The sequence below is a fragment of the Castor canadensis genome, chromosome 9 (assembly GCF_047511655.1).
Source record: "Castor canadensis chromosome 9, mCasCan1.hap1v2, whole genome shotgun sequence".
NCBI lineage: Eukaryota > Metazoa > Chordata > Mammalia > Rodentia > Castoridae > Castor > Castor canadensis.
Window position 1 is genome coordinate 97,165,320 of NC_133394.1, and position 27,104 is coordinate 97,192,423.

Sequence of the window (27,104 nt, forward strand, 5' to 3'; positions counted from 1 at the left end):
TATCCATGAATGTCAAAGTTCCTGGCTAATTTTCCTTCTTAATTTTTCAGTAAACCTAGACGTAACGACTTGTGCTACCAAACAATAACTGGAACTAAAAGGAATGGAAGAAAGGTGCATGAAGAAGAGGAACATGAGGAAACGAAGAGGTTTTATGGAAGCGAGTGAACAAGAAAGATCAGGAAGGAGCAGAGAAGAACTGCCTTCACAACGGCAAAATTAAAAAGCTATAAATATAGTGTGGGCAAAAAGATATTTTTCTTGGTGATTAGTGACCCCTATTTCCATTTCTGTAAAATCATGTCTCAGTTTGCAGGATCACGGCTCCATCTGTGCAGTTGCTCGTTCACTGTTACATACTGTCTCAGGGTTGAAAAACAAGTCATCCGCCAGTTTAAATATTATTGACTCATTGATTGAATTCTTTTCCTAAGAGTGCATGTTGTGATGAAAGGCCAGTCTTTTGCTGATTTTAGAATATTCACTCAAGCTGTACATGCAACTGTATTATTTTCTCCCTTATATTTTTTAGTGTGCTCTTGAGCAGTCCTAAACTTAAAAGATCTATGCAGTTTGCTACCACAAATATTAAGGAAGTACTAAGGTTGTCTCAAGGCATTAAAGTTATGAAGGAAACACATCATTAATCTTATGGGGCTTTGTGAAACATGAGACTGTTATGAAAATGCAAATATCCATTTGCCCTTTTCCAAACCACAAGCAGGTTTCTCCTGCACAGTTTAAAAAAGGCCTCATGTTCATGTCCGCATCTTTTATGAGTGTCACTCACGTGGACATGCTGGGAGTGCAACCAACCCAGCAATCTGGGTGCAGAATGAGTCGACCGCCCAACAATGTATGTACAGAAGGGAAAATAATGAAGACAAGTTTGATAGCACTATCATTCACACCTAAGGGTTAAATATTAACCCTAAATTTTAATGAATAATCATTCGGCTAACATTTAATTTCCAGAAAATGACCTAGGTACTTTGTATATGTTAGTCTTTTATCTCTTCATTTTTTTTCCTTCAAAAAAAAATTTTTTTTTTTTTTTAGGTGGAGGTAAGGGTGAGACAAGGTCTTGCTGCATAGCCCAGGCTGACTTCAAATTCACAATCTTCCTGGCTCAGCCATCTGACTGAGTTGGGACTACAGACATGTGTCACTATGCCCAGCTTCTTCAAAAACAATTTTATTATTAACCACATTACACAGAAAGTGAGGCTAAGCTACTTGGGAAAGGAAACTTGCCCCACATCACATATTTGGCAACTGCCCACCCAGGACTTAAATACAAGACTTTCTCAATTCAAAGCCCTGCTATTCTGCTTTACTGGTACCATCTAGGGGAGTAGGTGTTATCAGAGTCCTTCTGAGATGACTCCTTAGTTATTTGCAACTGACTTTTTACACAACCTGGGGAAAACAGATCAAAGGAAAAGCTATTCTCTCTGAAGCCTGTACTTGCAATGCATATATAAAATTGATTTAGCCCTCAACAGCATGTTTTTGTTGTTGCTTGTTTGTTTTTTGCCAATACAAAGATCCTTCCTGGAAGGGAAATTACATGAAAAATATTTGCTATATATATTTTAACAATTTGAACACATTTGGATATGTCTTCCTTAGTTTCATACTACCTTCTCTGCCAGCATCCAATTAAAAGAGTGAATGGAAGTTTCCATTAGCCTTAGGGAGGGATGGGGCCAACACCAGGCATATCTTCTGTGAGTGACAGGTGTACTGACAAAGACCTCATCTAGCTTTATGAATACCTTAAACCACAGAACAGTGGGTGGTAACTTTTTTTTCTTTAGAAAATCTTCATAGATGATTACTAAAACTTCCCTAAGAAATCATCTTAGACACTTTTTCATTGACACACACACACATATATAAATATATATGTATAAATGGAAAAGAATATTCAAAATCTCACAAATATGTTTTAAAATCCAATAATTTCAATGTCTAGACTTCACTGAGGGTTCAGGCTGAATGTCTACATGGAGTTTTCCTCCTTCTTTCCCAGGAAGAGCTCCACATGGTTCTCTCTCTATGGGGAACATATTTAATTGACTCTAACAGCAATATCTGTCATGATTGCATGCCTATTCTGTTCCAAGAACTTCAAAATTATGAAATATTTCAAATCAGTATACATAGCACTACTAGGATGTTGTGTCTATGACATTCACGTTCCCTGAGCCTTTAAATTTTCACCTTGCACCTCTTTGCTATACTTTTGAGCATGGGTTTTATTTTTATGTATGTTGATTTTCCTTAAACTACACAAAATGAAACTTGGGGCCCAAGACACTGTTTCTTTTCAGAGGCACTGATTGACCCTCGGGCAGATGCTGTCCTCTCTTCCCTCACCACCCAGATGCATGTCTGTCTCCTCAGACCCCTCCAGCCAGGTGGCAGAAAAGGATGGGTTGCACCCAACATATCTGACAGTGATCTGACATAGCCTCCTACAAGCAGGAAAATTCTACATAGCATTCTGTTTATCTTTTGCACTCATAAGCATTTTGCATCCAGGCTATAATACAACCACAGTTGTTATACTATAAATATGTAAAGAATCCTAAAGTGAAAGGTTTTCACATGAGTGTGCTTCACATTTATGCCAGAGGTTTACACCTCCCAGAATACTGCTGGACATCCGTCCGTGAGGCTTACTCAAAAAATGTGGATGTGGATCCCCATTCAGGGACATCAACCTGTAGCTAATTGTGTAATTGTCATTTAATTGTCTGATACAAACATCTACCCCCTTTTCTCCTAAAGGTCTGAAGAAACTTTCCTTGAAGTAAATCCCTTGTCCAAAGCCTTATATACTAAACATCAATGAGGAATTATTCCAAGAAAAAACTTCAAAGGCCAAGTTGACATGTTTTTATGAAAAATTTCTGATACTGACTCAGTTTTGGTAAGACAGATGTTAAAGTGTTAGGATGTACAGAATCACATTCATCACCTAGAAATTTTATGCCTTTCCTGACTCTAAAATACAAATCCACTTCTAGAACATAATAATGTAGTATGCTTTTTTTCTTTCTTTTTTCTTCCTTTCTTCCCTTCCTTCCTTCCCTCTTTCCTTTCTTTTCCTTTCTTATTTATATTGTCTAGTAGAGATGAAATTATAAAGCTCCATTTTACCATTCAACAACTAATCTAAATTTCTTTTGATTTCATGACTCAAATTATACAAAGTGAATCAGTATCTCATTTTTTTCTCTATAAGCTTAAAATAATTGATTCAAAGTTTACTTAAAGGAATGATTCCCACAGCAAAAAAGAAGCAGTAAATCTGGTCTTTACACCTATTACTGTATGTGCCTGGACCTTCTCACTTACCACATAAAAATAAGAATAATGTACACACTGATATTTTGTAAATCCTGCAGTTTGAGTTAATTTCAAAGGATTAAGCTAGTTATGTTCATACCCCAGAGCTCCTGATTGAATCACGTACTGAAGATACCTCAGACTCCAAATTCAGTATTATGTTGCTCCAAGAAAATAAATTAAGACCCTTTCCAGAGAACCATGATACTATACTGAAAATCTGCAAGCATGGAGCCTATACCTTCCTCCAAACATAGGGCAAATGCAGATGCTAAACAGGATGTCCTCACCTGGGTCAGGTGGCACACAGGCACAGGAAAAGTGAGTATTGTAGCCCACTTTGAAGTCAGAGTTGATGGGGTAGTAATCTGCTAGCTTGATCATTTTCTTGAAAGCATCATAGATAAAGATGAAGCTGATCAGAGAAGAGAAGCCCTCTTCTGTGAAACGAGTGAAGTACTGAACCAAGAAGCTGGCATCTGTGGCTACCAAAATAAGACACAGGAAAGCCGACCACAGGCCGATCCAAAGGCGAAACTCCAAATAATCAAAATTATGGTCCCTGGAAAAAAGAAAGAAAATATTTAGACTCATCCTCCATGAAACACACAATATAAAACTATGTCTACAGAATGACTGCTAAAAATACAAGATCACTTTGCCACTGTATATAAATTCAATTTCATCCAGAAAGTTTTAAGTTTAATGATTTGGTCTCATGATCTTATTATACTAACATAAGAAATTATTCTACAAGTTTTAGAAAAGTATATGGAAAATGCTTTTCATACAATTGACATGTGAATAACTCATTAATTTTCTCATTCAAAAAATATGGTCCTTATATTCACGGATTTTACAGAGTAAACAAGCTGAATGCATAATATTGGTACCTGAACTGCATTTGATAAATGTGAGTTTTTATGGTTAATTAGTATGTTCTTGTGTTCCCAGTCACCACAGTCTACTGAAGGAGACAAACTGATAAACATGATTGCATAACAAAATACTAAGTGACACTGTCATGGGAAAAGGAGTAACTAATTCTGGGAGGGGGGAATGCATGAAGTTGCAGGAAAAAAAGTCAAGGTGTTTGAGGATATGTAGAAACTTTCCACACTGAGTAGGAAGAGTCAGGTGAGGAAGAGGAAAAAGTAGCTCAAAAGGCATGTGGCTTAAGATGGCATGTAATGCTTACCTTGTCTAGAATGCCATCAACAAAAGCAGGTTGCAGAAGAAGGCCATCAGAGTAAGGAAAGCTGCCTTGCCAGGCGACAGCCAGACACCAACAATCTCATGAGAGTATCCGCGGATATTATATCCTTTGCTGAAACTGGGTGTGAAGCTTCTTATCACCACCTTTTCTCTTTCTGTGCTTGTCTCACAGCAGATTTAGAAAGGCTACTACCATTTAAAGCAGCTACTATCTTTCAATGCCCCTCCCATTTTTAAAGAATTAATTGGCTCAAGATTCACAACTAGGAAAAGATGGGTCTAGAATTGACATTTTATGATTTCATACAGATTCTCTTAAGATTATGTGAAGAATATTTTACAATGATTTTTTTTAAGTCATAATTTATGTGTGATGAAAGAGCGGATAGTAACATTTCTTGCCTGGGTACCAAGGATCATGTATGTGTGAAGTTCTTTTGCCTTGGACAATGGGTTTTTGTGCCTTCTAGCAATGTATTTTAACATTTTGAAAAAGGCATCATCCCCACTGTCCCTATCCACCCAGTCTGGGCCACCAAGTCTTTGTGTGATAAGAACTTCTAAACTGTTGTCTTTACTGCTGTCTATTCTTGCCTTGCTGTTTTCTACACCACAAATTTTAAATGCAGATCAGATACTTCAGTTTATAACCTATCAATAACTTCCTACTACACTTAGGAAAAAATTCAGTTCCTAGCACTGGGATACATAATAAAATCCAAATTCTCTACCTAGCACAGTGCCTGGCACATAGACTTTCTGGATGAATGAATGAGTGAATGCATGCCTGACTTGACTGAGATAGAGACTGACCTTGGCCTATGAACCATCATTTATAACTAGGTGATGACTGATCCTGTGCCTGCTGAAAATTATAGAATATTAGAATTAAATTTTTCTTATATACTATGATGGTTATTTTTGTGTCAACTTGGCTACAGGGTCCCCAAATATTTGGTCAAACTTTATTCTGGGTGTTCTGGAAAGATTGTTCTTAGTGTTTTGGGAGAGATTAACATTTAAACTGATGAGATTTGAGTATACCAGATAGTTTCATGTAATGTGGATGGGCCCCATTCTATCAGATAAAGCTTGAATAGAAGAAAAGGCCTGCCCTTTCCAGAGTCAAGAGAGAATTCTCTAGTACACTGTCTTTGAACTTCATCCAGAACATCTACTCTTTCTGGTTCTATAGCAATCAACCTCCTGATGCAAACTGAAATACTAGTTCAGCTGGGTTTCCAGCCTGCCAGCCTGACTTGAAGATTTTGGATTTGCCAGCCTATTAAACCAGATGAGCCAACTCTTAGTAACAAATCTCTTTCTGTATATGCATCTCATTGGCTTGCTTTCTCTGGAGAACCCTGATTAATATAGATACCAATTTGTCAGCGATGCCTTATCTTATAGATAAACACCAAAGCCATTGGAAGTTAAGTCATTTATCCAATGTCAAAGTTTTAATGGCAAAGCTGGACTGGAAACTAAATTTCTTGATTCTTGACTGGTCCTTTAAAAAATTACACTCTACATGATTTTCACAGAGCTCAAGATAGGTAGGCATTAATGTTACACTCATTATTTCCCCTCTGATCATTGCATGAATTGCACTACAAGGCCAAAGCAAGAGGTTATTAACACTAAAGTATAAAATGTTATACTTTATACTTTCTAAGAACTTCTGAAGACAGCTTTTCCATTTCCTTGCAGTTCCCTTTATGTCTACAATCCTACTGATTAGTCCTATGTATGTCTTTGTGAGACAAGTGTACCACAGAAAAAGCTGTATTCTAAGAATTTCTGATAATTTACATTATCATACGAGTCACTGTCAGAATAAAAGTTAAAAAGCATTGTTTTATTACTTCTGAGCCAACAGACTTTTTGCTTAAAAATTTAAAACAATTACCTAGTTTTGCTTCCCTGATAACATGAAAGTTAGAGCAATCTTGATTTAGTATAAGAATGCTAGTGGTTATTACAGAATGGATGGCTGCAGGATAATATAAGAAACAAATCCATTAACTAGTTTGGGCAAAAAAGAAAAATGCACATATAAACTTAAATGTTAGAACATAAACACTATACCAAAGTAGCTACTCTAAGAGTCTTTCATACTGTGGGAGTAGTTCAACAGGAATGAATAAAATAAAATCACTTGGTACTTCATTACAAAAGTGATATGTTTAGAACAGCAAGGAGAAAGAAATGAAAGATGAGAAACTTTTAAACAAGCTGATGATCTATAAAGGCTACACGGAACCTATAAAACAAAGACTTACCTATGTCTCCCAATATGGAAAACTATGTTGGGAAAAATCTGAACAAGCAAAATAATAGTTTGTTTATTAAAGGACTGCTCAGGACCTTTAGTGTGCTGAAGTGTACAATTAATTACCCCAAGGGGGCAATTCTCAGACTTATTGGGAACACATAAGTTTTTTTTTTCCATGGATCATCTAATGGACCCAGTAGTGGATGAAACACATGTTGGGAAGTAGTGATTCACAAACATATCCAGACAACATAATGGTGCTGTGCTATAACCAAAGCAAATGAATAAATTTGCAGCATTGTGAATAAAACAATGTTTGCTACATATTACTCAATGATGGATTCAAATATGGTATCTTAAATGTTTCTCATTACTTTACAACTGTTTTCAAACAAATTGCTTGGAACTATGCAGCAATTATGATAAAAGAGAAGAGAAAGTGAGAAAGGAACTTGCTTCATGAAAGGAAATAATCTCTATCCTACAATTATTTCAAGCAAATGAAGACACAAACATTTTCTGTAGATTGAGGCTCTGATCACATTTCATCCAATAAATCTTTCCACAAAAGTTATGCATGTTTGTTCCTGTTTATACTACATGCTTGTTTAATCTTTCCATGAAGGCTTTCTTATCTCACAAAATGTTTTCTTAAACATATAAAAACTGTTTTGACTGTTTCTATAAACTGACATGAATGTTCTTCTCAGAATTATCATGCAGGAGAGATTTGTAATAAAGACCTACGGAAAACTCACAGCATCATTTAAAATTTGGAACTTTAAATCCTTAGAAGATTCTTGCTGATATTCTCCACTCAATTTTTTAAAAACCAGCTTCAAATCCCTATTCTCTCCTCTAATGATCATTTTGATGACACACACAGTTTCAAAGGCCATATATGAGTCCTCAAGTCCATGAAATACTTACTGTGTAGGCACTGACTACTCTAAAATTAAAATCTTAAAAACATATAATAATAAAAGAATATGAATATTTTAACAAGGAGTGCTAGCAAACCAAAGAAATTCTACAATCTAAGGGTTGAGATCTACCAGTAAAGATAATTTTCTCTTAGAAGTTTCAAGTACATTAGAAAGAGAACAGAATGCTCAATTTTTAATCTATTTGTGTGCTGAAATTGCCACTTGTGTAATTCACTTAACTCAGTATTCCTCTTCTGAGAATGATTGATCAATTTCTAAAAGGGAATATTGATATCATTACTGTCATGCCCATTAGCACTGTCTACTGATTTCTTAAGAGACATGGGCTCCAGAGTCAGAACATCTACTGGTGATGTAATATTTGGCAATTTACTTACTTATTCTAGGTCTGCTTTCTCATCTGTAAAACTAAAGACAGTCCCTACCTCATAGGACTGCTACAAGAATTAAATAAGTTAGTGCATGTAAAGTGGTAGGGATAATTCTTGGTACATGATCAGCCTCAGTAAATATCAGTTGTTATTCAGCTGATTCTTGAAAGCAATCTTTAGTGAAGAATATTAGAACTGGAGTTAAGAGTTGTGGACCAAGTAAAGAGTACCCAGTCTCTTTCGCTAATGAATCATGTGACCTTAAACAAATCATTTGATTTATTCATTGTATCAGTTAGGCTCAATGGCAAGAAATGACATTCTTAAATAGGGTTCTGAAAGAAAACAAAATCAATGGGCTATTCACTGAAGTATAGCAAAGAATGGCAATGATAGGCAATAGCAGGAAGCCATTATGAACTCCAGAACTGAAAAGGTCAAGGAAGGAATAGACTTACTAGTGCCCTGGAAGAGCTACAGACATGGTAGACAGGCCACCTGACACAGGCTAAGCCACTGCCAGATTGTTGTGCTAAAGCAGACAGGGGTGTAGAGAGACAGACTACTAGGACCTCTCTCTCTTTTTACTGTCCTACTAGTGCTTCCTGTTAGTGAAACCAGCAGAAAGCCACAGGGCAAAAGAACCAAGGGGTTGTAGTCCTCAGAAGCCAGCCCTGTATGCAAAGGAACCTGGGGACTATAATCTTCAGGAGTCAGCTCCTTAGGGTACAAAGTAGGACAATAGGGAAAGAGAATAATAAGGAAAGGAGCAAGCAGAAAACCCAACAGATGGGCCTAAATTGAACCATATGTAAAATGACTGCCAGACTACACAATTTTTAAGGCCCTATCAATTTTCAAATCTTAGCATCCAGTATTCTTTGATCTACCTAATAGCTATTCAGTGCTTTATCTAGACTAATTGTTCTATAATCAAACACTTGTAATTTATAATTATTTATGTATCTATACATACTTGCTAAAATTAAATAGAAGCCTCTCAAAAACTAAGACAGGTCCTGTGCTGCTCAAAATAGTGAGTGGCTGACCAGCAAAAAGGCAAAAGACAGCTCCAGAGACAGCGGTACCCAGGAAACTTTCCAACACGCCCTAAAAGAAAGAAAACACAGGTGGATAAATGAAACACATTTTTTTCTTCCCACTGTAAATGAAGCTTCATGAGTATGTTACTATGAGGTCTGTAGCAAACATACCAAAAATGAAGAATAAAGACTTACCAATATGAATATTATCACCATTTATTTCACCTATCAACAGTCATTCTTTCCTATTCCAATGGTTGGATTCCTCCACAAAACTATAATGACTGCAATGACTGGTGTATGGAAGGCAAAAGGATGCTCTGATCTTTATTTAAAAATTTATGAGAGGTTCTCTACATAAAACCACATTCTATAATCTCACCAAATGGGAAAACTGACTTGGTACTTTTTATGTGTGTTTCTCTTTGTGGTTATCTCTTTCTCAGTATTTGTTTAAGCCTGACTGCACCTTGTACAGTAGGTACTTTTTAGTAGCTATTATTTTTTGCACAGAGCCATTTTTCCCTACAGAAAAGCTTTTGAGGTCGAAAGAATAGAAATTTCTAAGACACCAGCTGCAAAAATTATTCTCATTATATATTCCTTGTCCAATGTAAACTTACATGAAGGCTTCAATGAATGTTATCTCTACAGGAAATAAATGTGCAGAGACACAAATGGCTAAACTTTTGGGATCACATCTCCTTGTAGTTCTATCTCTAGAAATCACTATTATTTTCCTCACACATTACAAGAGCAAAGAAACACACATCATCAAGCATCACTGACTTACAAAATCACCCTACCTGTCTTAATCATGTCGTTCAGGGTGAATGCCTGTTACAATGACAAACTAACCTATTCCCTACATTTTTCATTGTTTCAAATGTCAGATATGAAACATGTATATTTACAGGAAGGTCTCTTTGTAAACTTAAAATGATATCTTCCCAAGGGATGACTTTTTTTTTTTTTGTAATTGTTGTAGTAGGAGTATACTGTGACATTTATCAAAGTTCTTAATAACATATCAGAGTTGAATTCATCCCCTCCATCATTCTCCTTCATTCCCTTTTTCCCCATTTCTGGAACAGTTTCAATAGGTCTCATTTTTCCATTTTCATACACAAGTACTTAATATTTCCACCATATTCAACCTCCTACACTGCACCCCCCCCCCCACCCGCCAACACACACCAGACAGAAACTGTTTGACCTTCCTGTTCTGGTTTTGAAAAAAAAAAAAGACATTTCTGTTTCTATAAATAACTATACAGGGAGTTTCACTGTGACATTTCCACGTACATATGAATTGTAAACTGAACTGATTAATCCCCTCTATTTTTCTCCTATCTACCTTAGTCCCAAGGAATGTTTTTATTTTGTTTTGTTTTGTTTTGCATTACTGGAATTTGCACTCAGAGCCTTCAACTTGAGCTACTCTACCAGCCCTATTTTTGTGATTTTTTTTTTTTTTTTCTGAGATAGGGTCTTGCAAACTATTTGCTCCAGCTGGCTTTGAACCGTGATCCTCCTGATCTCTGCCTCCTGAGTAGCTAGGATTACAGGCATGAGCCAGTGGCACTTGGCCCAAGGAATCATTTTTAAATGTAATAAATGACAGAAATAGCCAGACATGGTGGCTCACGTTAATCCCTGCTACTTGGAAGGCAGAGGTAAGATCATGGTTCAAGGCCACCCCGGGCAAAAAGTTAGTGAGACCCTATCTCATACATAAAGCTATAAATCTGAACATTAAAATTTGTAAAGTAAACATTCTTCAAATGAATAGATAAGGAAATTCTGTAGCTTCAAAAGACACAATTACATAGGAAATGGTAGATAAACACACAGTGCAGCCAAATTATATGATCTCGGTATCCTCATATGTATGCTCACATAAAAGGTCATAGAAAGATTTTCCTCTTCAATTAAATAGTTCATAGAAGTATCACCTATGTTATACAAAACATTCCTCTCAATCTCAACCATGCCCTGACAATCTCTGGGGAATGGGAGATACCTTCCAGACCTTTTCTGGGTTTTCCAACCCCCTTAGTTAGACTAAGCAATCTTTTTTCACTGTCTCAAAAGTTCTCCAGCAACTGTTCATTCACTTATCATTTTTAAAGAAAATACACAGAAATAATTTTAAAGAAGTTGTTTTTTAAATCAGACTATAACACAGCATTCCCACTGCTTCAGAGCCTGCAACAGTCTCCTCAGAGTAACGTTAGCAATAGCAAGTCTTCTTTTAAGCTTACAATTTGAATCAGAAAACAGATGACATTCTTTTAGAGTAGCACCACAGCAATTAATGCAGTTGGGCTGGGATGGGCAAAAAGGAAGAGTTGACAAGTAAGAAGACTTGTTTCTCTCATAGCAAATAAGCCCACTCTGACACAATCCAGACAGCTCCTGTCCATAGAGAAGCCTAGCAGGAGGGTCTTTTAAGGGATGCCAGTTCCATTGATGTGAGTTCCAACACCTAATTGAATGGTGTCATTTCATTATTTACAGCTACTTCCACTTATTATTCCTTACAGGGATAGAATCTGACTAGCAAGTGAAGCTATCAGAACCAAGATGCATTTATATAGAGAAGACAGAAAGATTCCCCTGTGCCCCACACATAGCATTTGTCTTGATTTCATACATGTTTAAATGTTGTAATTCAGAAAGACTAAATAGAATGCATATGCAACATGGCATAAGAACTTTGGCCTAAATACTTGCCCAATCATATCTCATTCTTGGCAAGAACAGAAGCTATGCCCCAGGCTAAAATTTTCTTAGCCATGCAGTTTTTCACCTCTTGTGCATAGACAGTGAGCTTTTCCTGTCTTTATAATTGATCTTTCTTTTTTTTACAACTTACATGAAAGTTAAGGACTTGAATGCTCCAGGCAGCAGGACAAGCTAACTCTAGGTGAGTATGATAGCAAAAATACTGCATCGTTCTTCATCACACAGAGAAATGTCTATTTCTAATAATTACTGCCGGATCAAAAGATAGCTCAGACTGTGCATAAGGGAGAATATAAAAGAAGAAAAGAAGAGATTTAGGATCCTCTACTTGACTTGACATGCTATTAATCTCTGTGAAGGCAGGAACAGTGTCTTCTGTGTTTCTCCTCCCCTCATACTGTGCACTGTCCCTCCACGTGCTCGGCAGGCACTCAGTAAATGCTACAGGAAAAAGACATGCCCAAATGACACCCTAGGTTTACTTATCAAAGGTCAAGTGCTCTTGTTGCACATTCAGTAAAGATAGAAACCAATTTCTTCCAGAAAATGGCTTTGATTTATGGAAGCCATGTGACTGTTCAAAGACAGATTATTTTTATTTCAGTACTTGATCCTTTGGTAAGTGCTACAGTTTCCATTCTGTGGCTGGCAATTTTGAAACGGAGACAGGTGATTTATTATACACATTGCACTGGAAACTTGCTTAAACTTAGAGATGCTTCCAGTGTTTCTGAGAAAAGAACTATTTCTATCACATTCGGCCACATTCTTCTTCAAAATACAGAATTTTTAAAACTAATCTCATGCCATGAATAACTTTAATGTAAATAGTAACTTATAAGGCAAACTATAATTGATTTATTATATTCAGTGCTCACTGATATAAAAAAGGAAAGCACTACGTGAATGTATGTATTATTGATAGCCGTAAGTCATCAAGACACTTCTATACCTGATTTCTCAGAGAAGCAGTCTCCCTAGCAATTCACAAGAGTATACAAGATTGAACTCTGAGGTGTGGCACAATCAGGAGCCACAAAATGCTCAGGTCCTTTTTGGTTGGGCTCTACTTTATTCTACTTCTGCCCAGTGAAGCCTACTGTGGACTTTATGCAAGTTTCTTAATCTCCCTATGCCTGATACAGTTGATTTATGCACATTAATGTATGTGATATGCTTAGCTGGTCGCTGATGGATGAAATCTTTTTGAATAATAGCAGCCAAACACAGTTTTTTAGATATAAGATGAAAAAGTTGGACTAGATGATCTCCAAGATCTCTCCAAGGTAGGTCAGCACAAAGAGCTGTCTTGGAATCATGGTTATCTAAGTTAAATCTTGGCTCTATGAGTTATCCCTCTCAATCTAAATTCTCTCTTCTGTGAAATCAATGGCTACATTATAGGATAATTATTTGGATTAATTTAAACAATATTCAATGAAGAGTGTTGAATAAAGCCTAGCACAAAGAAGAGATACAATGTAACATTAGTTTTCTTTTCTTTGCCTTTTCTCATCCTCCTTCAAGAGAGGAAGGAGATGAAGACAAAGTCCAAAGGGGTGGCATGAAAAGATGAAAAATTGTCCTTTGAGAAAAGGTGAGGTCAGGAAGAGAGGTCTTTAGAGCTTGCAGTATCTCCCAGATCAAATTCTAAATTAATGGAGGCCTTGAGGCAACACTACAGCCATCAAGAGTTTCTTTTTTCATTAAAATCTTTGGTAATAAACAAAACAGTTTTATTTTAGAGCAGTGACATCAAAAATCCACATGTAAAACAATTTGTGTATACGTTTCTGAAGATAGAAAATTAAATCAAAGATGGCCCCTGTTTTTCAAAACAGCCAAGAAAATTAGGACAAGTTCTAAAATAGTAAAATCAGGCATAAAAGAAATCAGAACATAGTGAGATTCTAAAAATATTAAAACCCAACCATAATTTGTAATACCAGCATTTCACATCTTTAAGCTACTTGTGACAAGGACTGCAAGGCCACCATTTCCTGTTATGGCTAATGCAAAGCAAGCACACTCGAGAACAGAGCACTAAAATTTTAAAATGTATGCTGTCAACTTCATTGCAATTTATTTCTACATAACCCCACAGAATGACTTTTGTTATTTCATGTTCTTTTTATTAAGGACCTTATTGTTTGGATTAAAAGTTGCACCCTATGTAGGGAGGCTGGGTGGCAATAATATGCAGGGATTAAAAAGTAAAAGCTATGAAGAAAGTGGCATAATTGCCCAAGAGGGAAAAAAAGATTTTCTGTTTCTTTGACAATTTGTCACCCAGTAAAACTTGGAAAATAAATTATTTCAGTGTCATTAAATGACAAAGCATTCACCAACATTACTATAATACTTCAGGTTTTAAAAAATGTTTCTTGTTCCTAACTATAAAAAGATAATTTTTAGCCCATGGTTGTGATGATTTATATGAACTATGCAACATGTTGGATCATAAAATTGAAGTTCTCTAGATGAGTTTTTGAATCTGAAGTTTAGTCAAGAAAAATGAGGCAGCCCAGGGCCATTGGAAACAGCAATCAAATCTGAATTACCTACACAAGTTTTAATGTCAGGTCCCCAGCATAAGCCAAGCTCCATCATCAAAAGTAAATAAAGAAATGATAAAAGTATCTAAATCAAATTCAGGTCACCCAAGAATTACCTGAGAAATACTTTTTTAATGGTGATTCTTTGTCTTCAGCCTATATAATTATATCAAGACCTCTGAAGATGAGGACTGGAGAGTCAGAATTTTTTCAAAGTTCCCCAGGTAGATTCTCCTATGGCCTAACTTTTAAGTACACTCATTCAAACAACCCTTCCCCTTCAAAGTAGCATTAATAATCAGTTACACAGACCACTCATCCATACTGGGAAAGAAGATGGGATATATGACCCTTGTGTTTTATTTCACCTGTATGTCTACAACCTAAAAATCAGTGATTTCTGACCTGACAGACTATAGTTCCTAAATTCTTATTGCATATACTCTGCCTAATGTGTTTTGTCATCATAAGCAAGATTTCTGTTTATACTGCCAGCAGGAGCTGAAAAAAAAAAGACTTGAGAAATAAATTATCCCTACACCTAAAGAAAAAGAATGAGCTCAAAACTTTACTAAAAGGACTTCAACTCCTACTTGAACAGAATGCAGGAATGACATGGAGGCCTAATATTTTGTTTGAAGAGCAGTGAAAATGTATCTAAAACATCAAGTGCCAGTATAACCTTACACAAAAATCAATTCCAGATGGATAAAAAATTTAAACGAAAACATAAAAGAACTGAAATATCTGGATAAATATTTTTCTAATCTTTGGGCAGGGAAAGCCTCTTCAAATATATCATGAAAATAAAGCATTGAAGATTTTGACTGCATAAAAACTAAAATGTACATAGTAAAAGAAATCACAAACAAGGTTAAAAGATATATGATAGCTCTAAGAAAAAATATATTGTGCAATATTTCCAACAAGCAAAGTAAAATGTCTTTATTATGGAAATGTTTCTTACAAATCCATGAGAAAAAACTAAAATGCCCTAAAAAGAAAATATGCCAAGGATACAAATATAAAGAAGTATAGATAGTCAGTAAAAATATGGAAAGATATTCACTCTCACTAAAAATCAAAGAAATCTGAATTGAGTAAGAATGAGCCATTCCTCTTTATAGCTCACAAAATAGCAAGAAACAAGAATAGGAAAACAGTCTTATTTTGCAAGGGTAGGGGGCAAGTGGGCATTCCTGCCCATTATTGATAGAAGTGTAATTAGTATAATCTTTGCAGAATATAATTTTAAATAAATACAAAAATGAAATGAGCATATTCTTCAATCTTTTGCTAGGAATTTACCTTAAGGAAATTATCATAAAGAGTCATAACTAATGCTGTCTATAAAAGAGAAAATTGAGAAAAACTAGAAGATCAATAATAGGAAATTTAGTAAGTAAAATAAAGCATATGCACCATGTGCATAAATAGGCATTAAAATTATCTTATTGACCCTATTAAAATGGAAAGTTGTTCATAAAATACTGTTAATGAAACATGTATATGATCTCATTTACATAAAATTTTACATTTTAATCTATCTGTATATACACATAACATATGAAAGCTGTAATAAAAATGTCATGTTGAAAAAGCTATTTTCAAAATAACTGCAAGTCAAACACACAAAAATTTGTGAAGGTAGCATCATTTGGGCTTCCCAATACTGCCCAAATCACCAGTTTTTGATCACCAAGAAAACAGAATTGATGAAGGTCTTTCGAATGAAAACAATAACCAATATGAATTATTTAGCTTCAATCCAGCAAGTTTAATTCATGATTCATACAAGTAAAGCACATTTTATAAAAATTAAAGTTCCTTTCTGGAAGAAGCAATAGCCAATAAACCTCAGCTCCAACTAAGCTACATATTCCTTTCTTGGTCACTAAATAGGCTTACTTATTTTTGCCTATCAAAATAATCAAATTGTATCATTTCAACAGACTATTGCACATAACTTTTGAAATCAGAATACACTGCCAGTACAGATTAACATGTCACTTTGCATTTCTACTTCAAGAAGGAAATGCATTTTGGTGCCAAAGTACAATAAACAGTCAGGTAAATTGAAATTATTATATAATTATTAACAAAGTAATTATTAATTTACATTAATTTTGCTGCTATACATTGCAAGTGATAGGCTATGTAAAGTAGTATCTGTCTTATTGAGGAATATTATATGTGCATAAGAAATGATACATTTCCAACTTAAGCAGATTGATTAAAAATTCTCAGCACAGCAGTGTGTTAAAATAAAGCCTCAAATTTGGAGATGCCAGCTATAAATGTTCCTTCTTATGAGACAAGTTCCCTTAAAATGTGCTCTGTTAGGCTCCATAAATATCACAAAATTCACAGAATTCTAAAAGTCTTACCGCATTCTTTTGCTAAAAGGTTTGTGAAAAATAGGATCATATTTACTCCTGGAAAAAAATTAAAATTACTTTCTTCATTCGGTTTTCACTCTAGACTGTTCTTAGTCATTCACAATCAAATGTAGATTTAAATTAAACTACTTTTCTGTATTCCATGGCTAAGAAGAACAATTTTTATAAACACAAGACTTACCACAAAGTATTAAAAAGCATTCCTTATACTATACTAAGTAATCCACAAATATTTGTTAATTGAGTTTGATATCAAGTTTCTATTCGGATAGTACTGTGAGTGAAAAGTCCATAACTGTAAAAATTCCTGTTGGAATATATTTATACATTGACATTTAACAATTTAATTAGAAATATCTGAATGAATAGAGTAGTACACTTTTTGGCAACCAAGAATATGAATACAATGTAATAAGTTAGTATGTATGGTTATGGAGAGGTTAGCTGTATAAGGAGTCTAATTACAGAATGGTGAGGCTGAAGTGCCTCTGTTTACTTGAAAATACAGCAAGGACATCAGAGCATTACTCTGGTGGAATTTAATGAAAAGGATGAGTGTTGTACTATTCTTGGATTTCAGAAAGCATATGTTCTAATTTTTCATTACTAAATGAAAGAATAGAAAAGAGTAACAAGCTAGGATTGGACCTTATGTGAATGTAAGGTCAACTCTTGGCAAAATGGTTCAGTTGCTTCCAGAAGCCCAAGCTAAACTATAATTTTGCCTACACTTAACAAGAAATCTATAATGACCCACTCATAAACCCCAGAGTCTTCTCAGAGCTGCCTGAAGGGCAAAATGTGAATGACACAGCTGGGGATTCATGCAATTTTCTATGCAGGCTTTACAGCTTATTTACACTTGGAGCCATCATAGCCTTAACTGTTTTATTTTCAACACAGTTCAAAATGATCTACATAACTCCCAAGATCATCTGTGTATAATGATACATATGTGTATATATAATGACATATATCATTTAATATATATGAATAGACAAGATAGATATCACCTTAATAATAATAACATAACATGACTGTAAAATCAGGACTATTGGGGGAAACAGCAGGAGGTAGAGGAGCAGAGGGAAAGGACTGGGTTATGGGAGGTAAATATGATTGAAGTACACTTTATATATATATATATATACACACACACACACACATATGTTTGAAAACAGCATAATGAAACACACTAAAAATTGTTTAAGTAGGAAAGGGGAGATAAGAAAGTAATAGAGTGAATTTAATCAAAATACATGCATGTATGTAAATATCACAATAAAATCTCTTTGTAAAATTAATTTATGCTAATAAAAAATTTTAAAGATACATATTTTACTACATATTACATTTATATAAATATTGTATAAAGCTATCATTAGCTCTGAAATAAACGCTTAAGTACAAATTCGTATCTCTAAATAGGCAAGACCTCCTGAACAGAAGCTGACAGAAGAGTTTGCTTAGACAACAGTCATGCAGTGACTCATCTGTGTTTTCACAACATGCTTCTACCCAGCACCCATGTCTATTTGTAGCCTGACAATAAAGGCCCTATGTGAACCATCTCTGAGACGTCTGCCTTAAAAGCAAAGACACTGTTCTCAGTTGATTCACTAGAGCAGCCTGTGCTTTGGAGAATAACCCACTGCTACATTCATGAAGGCATGCAATATAACTGCAGATTATTTCAGGATTTCTAATGCTTTTCCTTCAGTTTTAGTCCAGTGTTTACATAGACAAATGAAGTAAGAGGACTTTAACCCTTAAATAAACCCACTACACACCACTACTGGTATCTCTTAGGGCAGGAGAAAGATTGTTTTCATCAACACTAGGCTGTAAATAACAGCCTATCTATTTTTCTCACTTCTCTATACATACCTCCAGTACTTAAAATTGTGACTAACACATTGTAGACACTCCATAAATATTCACAAAGGAACTAATTAACCTCTGCCACAGACCTGTGAAATGACCTGGGCCTTAGCACCAAATCCACGAAATATGTTATCCTGATATCAGTCAAGATGATGTCTACTATCAGAGTGTGAAAAGTTTTGTATGGTAAAATACACAACCATCCAGTCATGAGACACTTCAACATATTAAACTCTTTACTCCCTAGTCCTTAAAATAGATAAAACTATTTATGGATGTTTTTAGTGTGTGTATGTGTGTGTGTGTGTGTGTATATATATATATATATATATATATATATATATATATATATATATATATATATATCATTCATTTCCTATCCTTCTTTTTCAGTGTTTCTATAACCCATTGTGACTCCTACAAGTGCCAAATTGTAGTACAGGAGGACTTAACCAATATACTTCTTAAGGGAAAAAGGCTTCAGAAGTGAGAGGAAAAAAATAAGTTCTTGAGTATTTTCATTCATAGAAACCTTTAAAATAATGCATTCACAGTTTCAACAAAATTATCAATGGAAGCTATAAAATCTATTAATAAAATAATCAAATTATATCTGGAAAAATATACATCTTCATTACTTAGAATTTCAACTCCCTAAAGTAGAATCCAGCAAGTTGTATTTTAGTGTATCACTTAACATTCTGATGCACTAGATCATTTATGTTTCTCCTAAAGTCTTCAGAACCCAGAAAATAGCTAATTCTATCAGCAAGGCCTTCTCTAAGTCATGTTTCATAGTGGGAAATCCCATGTTACTTACCAGGTTACACAACAGAGTACTTTGCCAAGAACTCATTCAGATAGAAACAGATTCACACAGGAGGGGTCAAAACAGACTGACATATTTCTCCCTTAGTCCTAGTTGCTATATTCTAAAGCTGTCTTACGAGGTTGCAAAGATTACAGTCCACTTCAAAAGGCACAGGAAGTACCACAATGTCCCCATTTCAATGACAAGACTGCCCAAGAAAAGAAAAAAATTAAAAAGCTATCTACACAAGAAGGTCTGTGTACATCCCAACATACAGAAGATAGTCTTATTAATGGCTCTCTCAAAACCACAGGTTTCTTTTCTTAGTATGTGGTTGTCTATATTGTCATCTTCATGCTGGCCTCAGGGTGCTTCCCTGTACTTTCTTTTCAGCTTGTTTTTCTTAAATGACTCGCTTTAGTGATCATTATGTTAAAATCTGGATGAGGAATAACTGTCTAACTTGGATATACGTCAGAGTTAGTAAAACTTCTATTACCATCATCACTGTTAAAAGTTTATTCATTCCTATCTTATGAATGAGGATAAAGATTGTTAGAGGTTTCTCAGGGGTACTTCAACATGCTTTGTCTCTACACATGCAGCAGCTCTTTTTGTGGGTAACAAAGAGATACACGTTCTTTGGCCAGCACACTGTGACTTCTGAAATATTCATTAGTTGCCAATATTTAAAAATAATAAGATTTCACTGAGTTTGAACTTTCAGTCTGTATTTGAAAATCAGAAAATAAAGGAATATTGGGTATACATGCACATAAAAACAAGCAAAGATGAGTGGAAACTGCCTCTTTCCAATAGAGCCTGAGATCTTAGGAAACATCACAGTCCCCATGCTATGAGGAAGCCTAAGCCAGACATATGGGAAAGTCATTTGGAGAATTCCCCAGACCCTAGCTGTTCCAGACATCCCAGTGTAGGCAATGGACATGAGTAGAGAAGCCATTGGGTGAATTCAACATCTAATGCCATCTGACTGCAAAGTTAAATGAACCTATATCAACCAGGAAAGCTATGAGATAATATAAAATGATTCTTTCAAACCTCTATATGCTATGCAGCAATAGACAAAGGCCTGTAGATAAGCGTACTTAAACCAAAATACAATTGTTTAAATTAATTTCCCCCTTTTTACTTGGGTTAACATAAATGTATAGTCTCCATTTTTTGGTTTCTGTATTTTGGGAGAAATCTAGAACATGCCTGTACCCAGAGAAGAAAGCAGAAATGGAAGAAACGTAACCTTTTGCAATTATCTGCATTTTAAAAGATAAGCTGGCCAGCAGCACTTATGAATGCACATTGGTTAGACAGACACTAATAAGTAGTGAAGTGGAAAGACAAGAGTTCAAAAGGGCTTGAATTGGCTTCCTTTCATGGGAATGTGAGCTCCCCTCACTTGTACCTAGTGTAACGCCTCTTTTTTAAATAACTAGATCAAATAAAAGTAGTTTATACATATTGTTCTATTTGATCAGGGGAATTTAAAACCTCTTTTCTTTCACTAAACTTGTAGCTATCATTGATACAAAAGGAACATAAATATCACCTTCAACGTAACCAACAAATGGTAGTTAAAGATAATGGTACAAGATTATCCATGTCAGAATCTTTATAGGTTAATGAGAGACAGGCCCAGGAATAGAAGAAACAATTCTTGGTTGATATTCATTATAGCTGAATTCTACTGGTAAACTTGCAACTCCAGGCTTGAGCAAATCATTCAATTGTTTGGTGAGTTAATTTGCTTATGTAAGAGCAAAGATGAAGAGTAAGATAATCACACATTCCCAAAGAGCATGTGATCATAAAGTGTAACAGAATGTTGTCCATATACTCAAGGAAGATCTAAACCTTGTGCATCGTACAAAATTAAAGCAGCTGACATGCTTTTGCCCAAATAGAATTGTAGATCCTCATTTCCTCCCCTTCTTTTCCCCACTTGTGACTCAAGCCAGATTTCATCGAGCTATTTTTGTAATTACTAACAGGCTGGAAATACAGCAGCAAGCCAGAAGCAAAGTAAAATGCAGCATCCAGCAAAAGAATCACGCTGAGTAACTGAAAGGCCATCTGCTTCTAACTGAGCTGTAGGGGTGAGGAAGACAATCTGGGCTGTACTATTTGTGGCCTCCCCAAAATCATACCCACCTGCATGTTGTCAGTGGCATCCCCGAGCAGGCCTCCAAAAGTGATAGCATTAGTTACAGTTGCCAGATAGATGAAGAGAATTGCTGAAAGAGCCTGAATGTTTAAAGCATCATAAAAATCACTGGCAAAAAATGGTGCTTTCCTTTTAATGTCCTTAATTAATCCACCACAGAACCTGTGAGAGAGAAAGCAATCATGTGACCAAATATAAAATAAACAACCATCAAATTCATCAAGACATAATCACTAAACCACAAAGGATCTATGCCTAAAATGTTTGAATCAATGACAAGATGCTATTTAAGACAAGTCTTACTTAAGATGAGACCAGAAAACTGTGGAGAAACAAGTTTTCTTCTGTCTCCCTTTTCCAGTTACCAAAATAAGTGCCACATTCCCTGAAGATCAGCGAGTTGTTCTTTAGAGGAGACAGAACTGTGTAGATAAACAAAAATTTTCCATTCTCAAAAGGAAACTATCTAAAGAGCAGATCACATAAGGGCCCCTAAAATCCTGCTATAAATGTCTTTTTCACTCTCATGCATTCATTACTTCTCCCACAAATGTTTATTGAGCACCTGTGATATGCCCAAACTATGGCACTATTCTGGGTGCTGGAGATACAATGGGGAACAACACAAGCCCCAGAGACCTGGGGTTTACATTTGGGGGAGAGGGCAGATAATAAATAAGACAAATAAGTAAACTACAGTAGAAAATCAAGGGAAAATTAAAAGAGGATGAGAGCTGTGTGGTACTGGAAAAGAGACATTGGACATTGTAGACAAAGTATCCAGAACAGGCCTCTGAGAAGGTGATTTTGAGGTGAGGACCTGGAGAATCTAAGGGAGGAAGGAATACAAGTGTGCGATGGGCAAAAGGCAAACTGAGCCCACGATAAACATCAGCAGGTCATCTGACAGACTGATGCATCAACCTACTTGCCTCCCACCAAACCTCGCACCTCAGTCTTCCCAAGGCATGTGAAGATTCCTGCCTAGAATGTCCCCTTTTAAAGCCCAACATCTCTCTGATTTCCTTGCTCAGATTTCCACTCTAGGATAACATGCTTTATCAGGACTGTCCATCTCTCTATCTGGATGCCTGCTGGACCTTAGCTGCTCTCAATGCCTCACTTCGTCTTTCTTCGTACACACTGTGCATGGCATCAGCAATGCTACAGATAATGCACATGAAAAGATGAAATACAGGAGAATAAAATTATAGTCTCATTAAGTTTAAAAAAATCAGATTCCAGAACTCACACCTAGTATATGAGTATAAAAGGAAAAGGATATTCCTAATGGAAATAGTTTGTAAAGAGCTACAATCATGCAGTGCATCATGATAGTTTAGTCAGTATTGAAACACATATATCATGGGACAGAATTATTATGGAGCTGAAAAATTCCTATTGCCTTATGACATCTTTAACTATGATAATATTGTCTAGTACAATACGTTCCTCTTGTGTCTGTGGTGATGCTGTTGTAAATAAACCTATGTACTGCCAGTCATATAAAAGCACAGTGAATATTCTGTATAGTATATAACACTTAATAATGATACTCAATGACTGTGTTACCAATTTATGTATTTGCTACACTATACTTTTAATCATTATTTTAGAGTTTATTCCTACTTATAAAAATAAGTGTACTGCAAAGAAGTACACCATGTTACATTTGCAACAGCCTCATACTTTTCATGCTTACCTCACTCATGTTTACCTCATCTCTGATTACATCAAGAGGCTACATGAAGTGACTGACCTGTACCACCAAGTGTTGTGGAAAGTGCACTCCATGATGTTTGCACAATGAAATCACCTAAGGACACAATTCTCAGACCATATTCTCACCATTAAGCAAAGCATGACTGTTCAAAAAAGGGGTAGAGTGAAAAGAAGGTTTTATGTTCTTCAGTCTTTCAGAATAAAAAGGAGGGAAATAATTTCCTTTTAATTTGGGAGTAAAAACAAGTAGGTTCTCAGGAAGAGGAAAATAACTTCATTTCACTTAGATTAAATTGCATATTAAAATGACATACTTTGTTTTTTAAAAAAAAAAATCCTTCAGTGTTTTTTTAAGCCACATCTTCATGAAATGACTATCCTTAACCAAAAATGAAATGGAGAACCTACTAGTGGAGAAGGAAGGATTCTCATGAAAAGAAATGAGCTGAAGCAATCTGGAAAACCTAAAATCCCAACTGTGGGCTAAGGACACAGAACAGAGCAGCAAAATGTGAATTACTCATTTCTGTAACATGTTACTCACTTTTGAATGAACATACCGGGAAGAGATGGCATCAAACAATCCATGAGAGACAGGCTAGTACATCAGTCAGTCCTCCTTCTACCACACTCACCTGCCATCAATTTAACCCTCTCTCTGACATCCCTCAGTTACTCCATTGGTCACACTGACTGATGCCAGCCCACCAGGCACTTTGTGTCACAGTCCCCTCTCTTACCCCATACCTACATGGTCAGTCTCTCATATCCTTAAGCGATTTCCTCATATGTCCTGTCTAAAATTGTAATACCATTCCTCCATTAGAAAGGTCCCCATTTTTGCTTCATTTTTCCTCATAAAACATTCACCACTTTTATTTGCTTTTTGTTTGTCTCCCATCTCTATAAAGGAAGACTTATAAGGGCAAGAGGTTTGTTTAATTCACTGCTGTTATCCCTAGAGCCTGTGACTAATAGGTGCACTATAAATACTTGTTGACTGAACAAATAAACAAATCAGTGAATAAAATGCTGAAAGTGAATTCAGAAAGAGGAAGGGAAATCTAGATCTCTAGATCTAAGGAAAACCTTGTCATGAATGTTAAAAGGATCCAACAGTCACCTTCCAGTTCGCTGCAGTTCTTCACAATCCCCATGTCCTCCTCCACCATGTCCTCCATCGTGGGGTGTGTCCCCATTCATCTGAACATTCTCTCCACCTGAGTACATATTCTTTCTAAGCAAGACAACAAAGCCCAAATTCATGTTAGTTTATTTTATTCATTTCCTTCTTATCTATGTCATGCACTGGCTAATGGAGAGATGAAGTGGAAGCCTTTGGGGAAAAAGATCATTTTTTCTTTCTGCTATCCTAACAGATTCTTAGTCTTATATGTAGAGCCATGACAAGTGGCTGGATGAATATAAAACTTGATTTAATTGTATATCTTATAAGAGGGAAACTTTCATCTGAGAAACAGATTTTTAGGAAATGTTTTTTTTCCTTATCTACCTTACACAATTTTTTAACCTCTTAAATTTATAAGGACTTATCTTGAATAAATTGATCTTTCCATATGTACATACAGGGGAGTCCCTAAAACATCCTGAAAGAATGTCAGTAATACATTTCAATGTAATGATCTGTGTTCTCTAATTTGTAATCACTAAAGAATACAAAACATATAACATTTATTTTACGGTGTCAGGAAATGTGAAACCAAGCCACACTGGTGATTCATTTGAGGCCAAACATCCATGGGGACCTAAAAAATATTAAGGCAGTATCCTGACCCCACTTCCTTTTCCAAAAACAGATTCCTTCTCAGTGGTATTCTAGTACCTGAAAATCCCCCCCACTGCCTAGTAGTTTACCTTTTGTCAGAAGATGGAAGACTCTTAGGAGGCTCTATCCTGATTGCTGGATCCCATTCCCCAGGTGGAAGGACAATGACTTCATCTAGGAACTCATCAATGCCAGCAATCAGGTCCTGCCTGTCTTTTGCTTTATAAGCAATGTCATGGAATACCTAAAGAATATTAAGAGATGTGCTAGTCCAACAAGAGAACTTTCTACATGTCTCAGAGATCTCATTAAGTCTGAATAATGCAATCCATAACCCACTATGATATTTTATAATCATCTTCTCATATTTACTATTACTCAGTTTGTTCCAAAATATTTAGGTATTTAAATTAGGATCTCAAAGAATATAAGTAGGGGCACGAGGAAGTAGCTATTTTTAATATTTTTTTCCGTTAAACAGTAAAATAACATGTCTTTCAGCTCCCATTGTTAAGTACCATAACTGACACTGTTGATACAGAAGCTAGATGAAAATACTTTAGAGAAATCTACCAAAAAGTCATTCACTGAAATAAACTATGGGACCGTTTAAACGATTGCTGACAATTTAAGAAAAAAAGTTCACATTGAATGTTAAGATCAGGTTAAGAGTCAAACACTGCAGTTCTCAAACACATAAATAATATGAACTATTTAAAAAAGAAAAAAGCCTGAGTTATACTGGCAGCACATAAAGCAAAGGGATTTAAATAAATGATTATTGTTTCTTTTAGCAAGGTAACAAAGGCCAACAAAAACTTCTTGTCTTTTACACTCATCTCCAGAGGAGTTCCCAAAAGGTACATAAACCTTTTTGTCAATCATTCCACTCTTCTAACTAAGCTGATGATCTGAAAGTATTTCATACATAACCCAAGTCTTTCATATCATATAAGTCAAACCCTTTAGACTCCAGAAGAGAAGATGGCCCAGTTAACACTCTTAACCTATGCTTAATGCACTCTACTAAATCTCTTCTCTTGGAAAAGAATTTTTAAGGGCCATCAATCAAATAAAATTGGTCTTTTGTTTGTGGAGTTGAACAGAGAACAACAAAAAGGGCCAGTACATTCTCTATGGCAGATACTGCCATCCTCAACCTCATTTTCTCCTTGCTACCCTTGCTATAGGGACTGGAAAGTCAGGGATTCACTTGCCCAGTCAAACTTGCAGATAAAGATTGGCAATTCTAATCAGTGAGATGTAAGAAAACAGTTCTCCAGGAAATCTTTAGAATAGCTGTTAAAAGAGGCAGATGTAGCTATCATTAACCCATCCTTTTTTCCTATGATAAATGATGAGTTGACTGCTAGCAGTGTTGTTTTACAGTATTGATAGGAGGAAAAAGCATGCCATCCTAAGACCATGAAACAAGAGCCTTGGTTCTCAATCATTAAGTAGCTAACTACCTCTTAACCTTCTATTATGTGAGAAAATTAAACCTCAGATTGTTTAATCCTATTGCTAGGAGCGTAAAGCATTCCTAATTTGTATACATTAGGAGGAATAAATTTTTCTTAAAAAGAACGAAATTATAAACATACAAAAAGTAAAACTAAATAAACCCACTACAATGAGGGAAATAAATCTTCCCTTAAGGGACATTATCAGCATAACTGTGCTTTAATGTCTCAGACTGAGAAGAAAGCAACCATCTAAGTAATCACTACACAGAACTTCTATATCTAAGATGGAACCTGCCTTTGATTCTCCACCTAATGTGAAAAAACTGACCATTCAATGAAGCAA

At 35.6% G+C, this 27,104-nt stretch overlaps 1 protein-coding gene across 5 annotated transcripts in view; it reads right to left on the reverse strand.

The window, feature by feature from the left end:
* Window positions 1-27,104, reverse strand: part of Slc4a4 (solute carrier family 4 member 4) — a 421,377-nt gene that overhangs the window by 70,924 nt on the left and 323,349 nt on the right. For all 5 annotated transcript variants that reach the window (XM_074042041.1, XM_074042042.1, XM_074042038.1 and 2 more), the window contains 5 exons: window positions 25,385-25,539; window positions 24,633-24,746; window positions 21,775-21,949; window positions 9,142-9,275; window positions 3,648-3,919 (listed from right to left, as the gene is read on the reverse strand). In XM_074042041.1, the coding sequence (XP_073898142.1) occupies window positions 3,648-3,919; window positions 9,142-9,275; window positions 21,775-21,949; window positions 24,633-24,746; window positions 25,385-25,539 (850 nt within the window). The remainder of the gene's footprint in view (window positions 1-3,647; window positions 3,920-9,141; window positions 9,276-21,774; window positions 21,950-24,632; window positions 24,747-25,384; window positions 25,540-27,104) is intronic.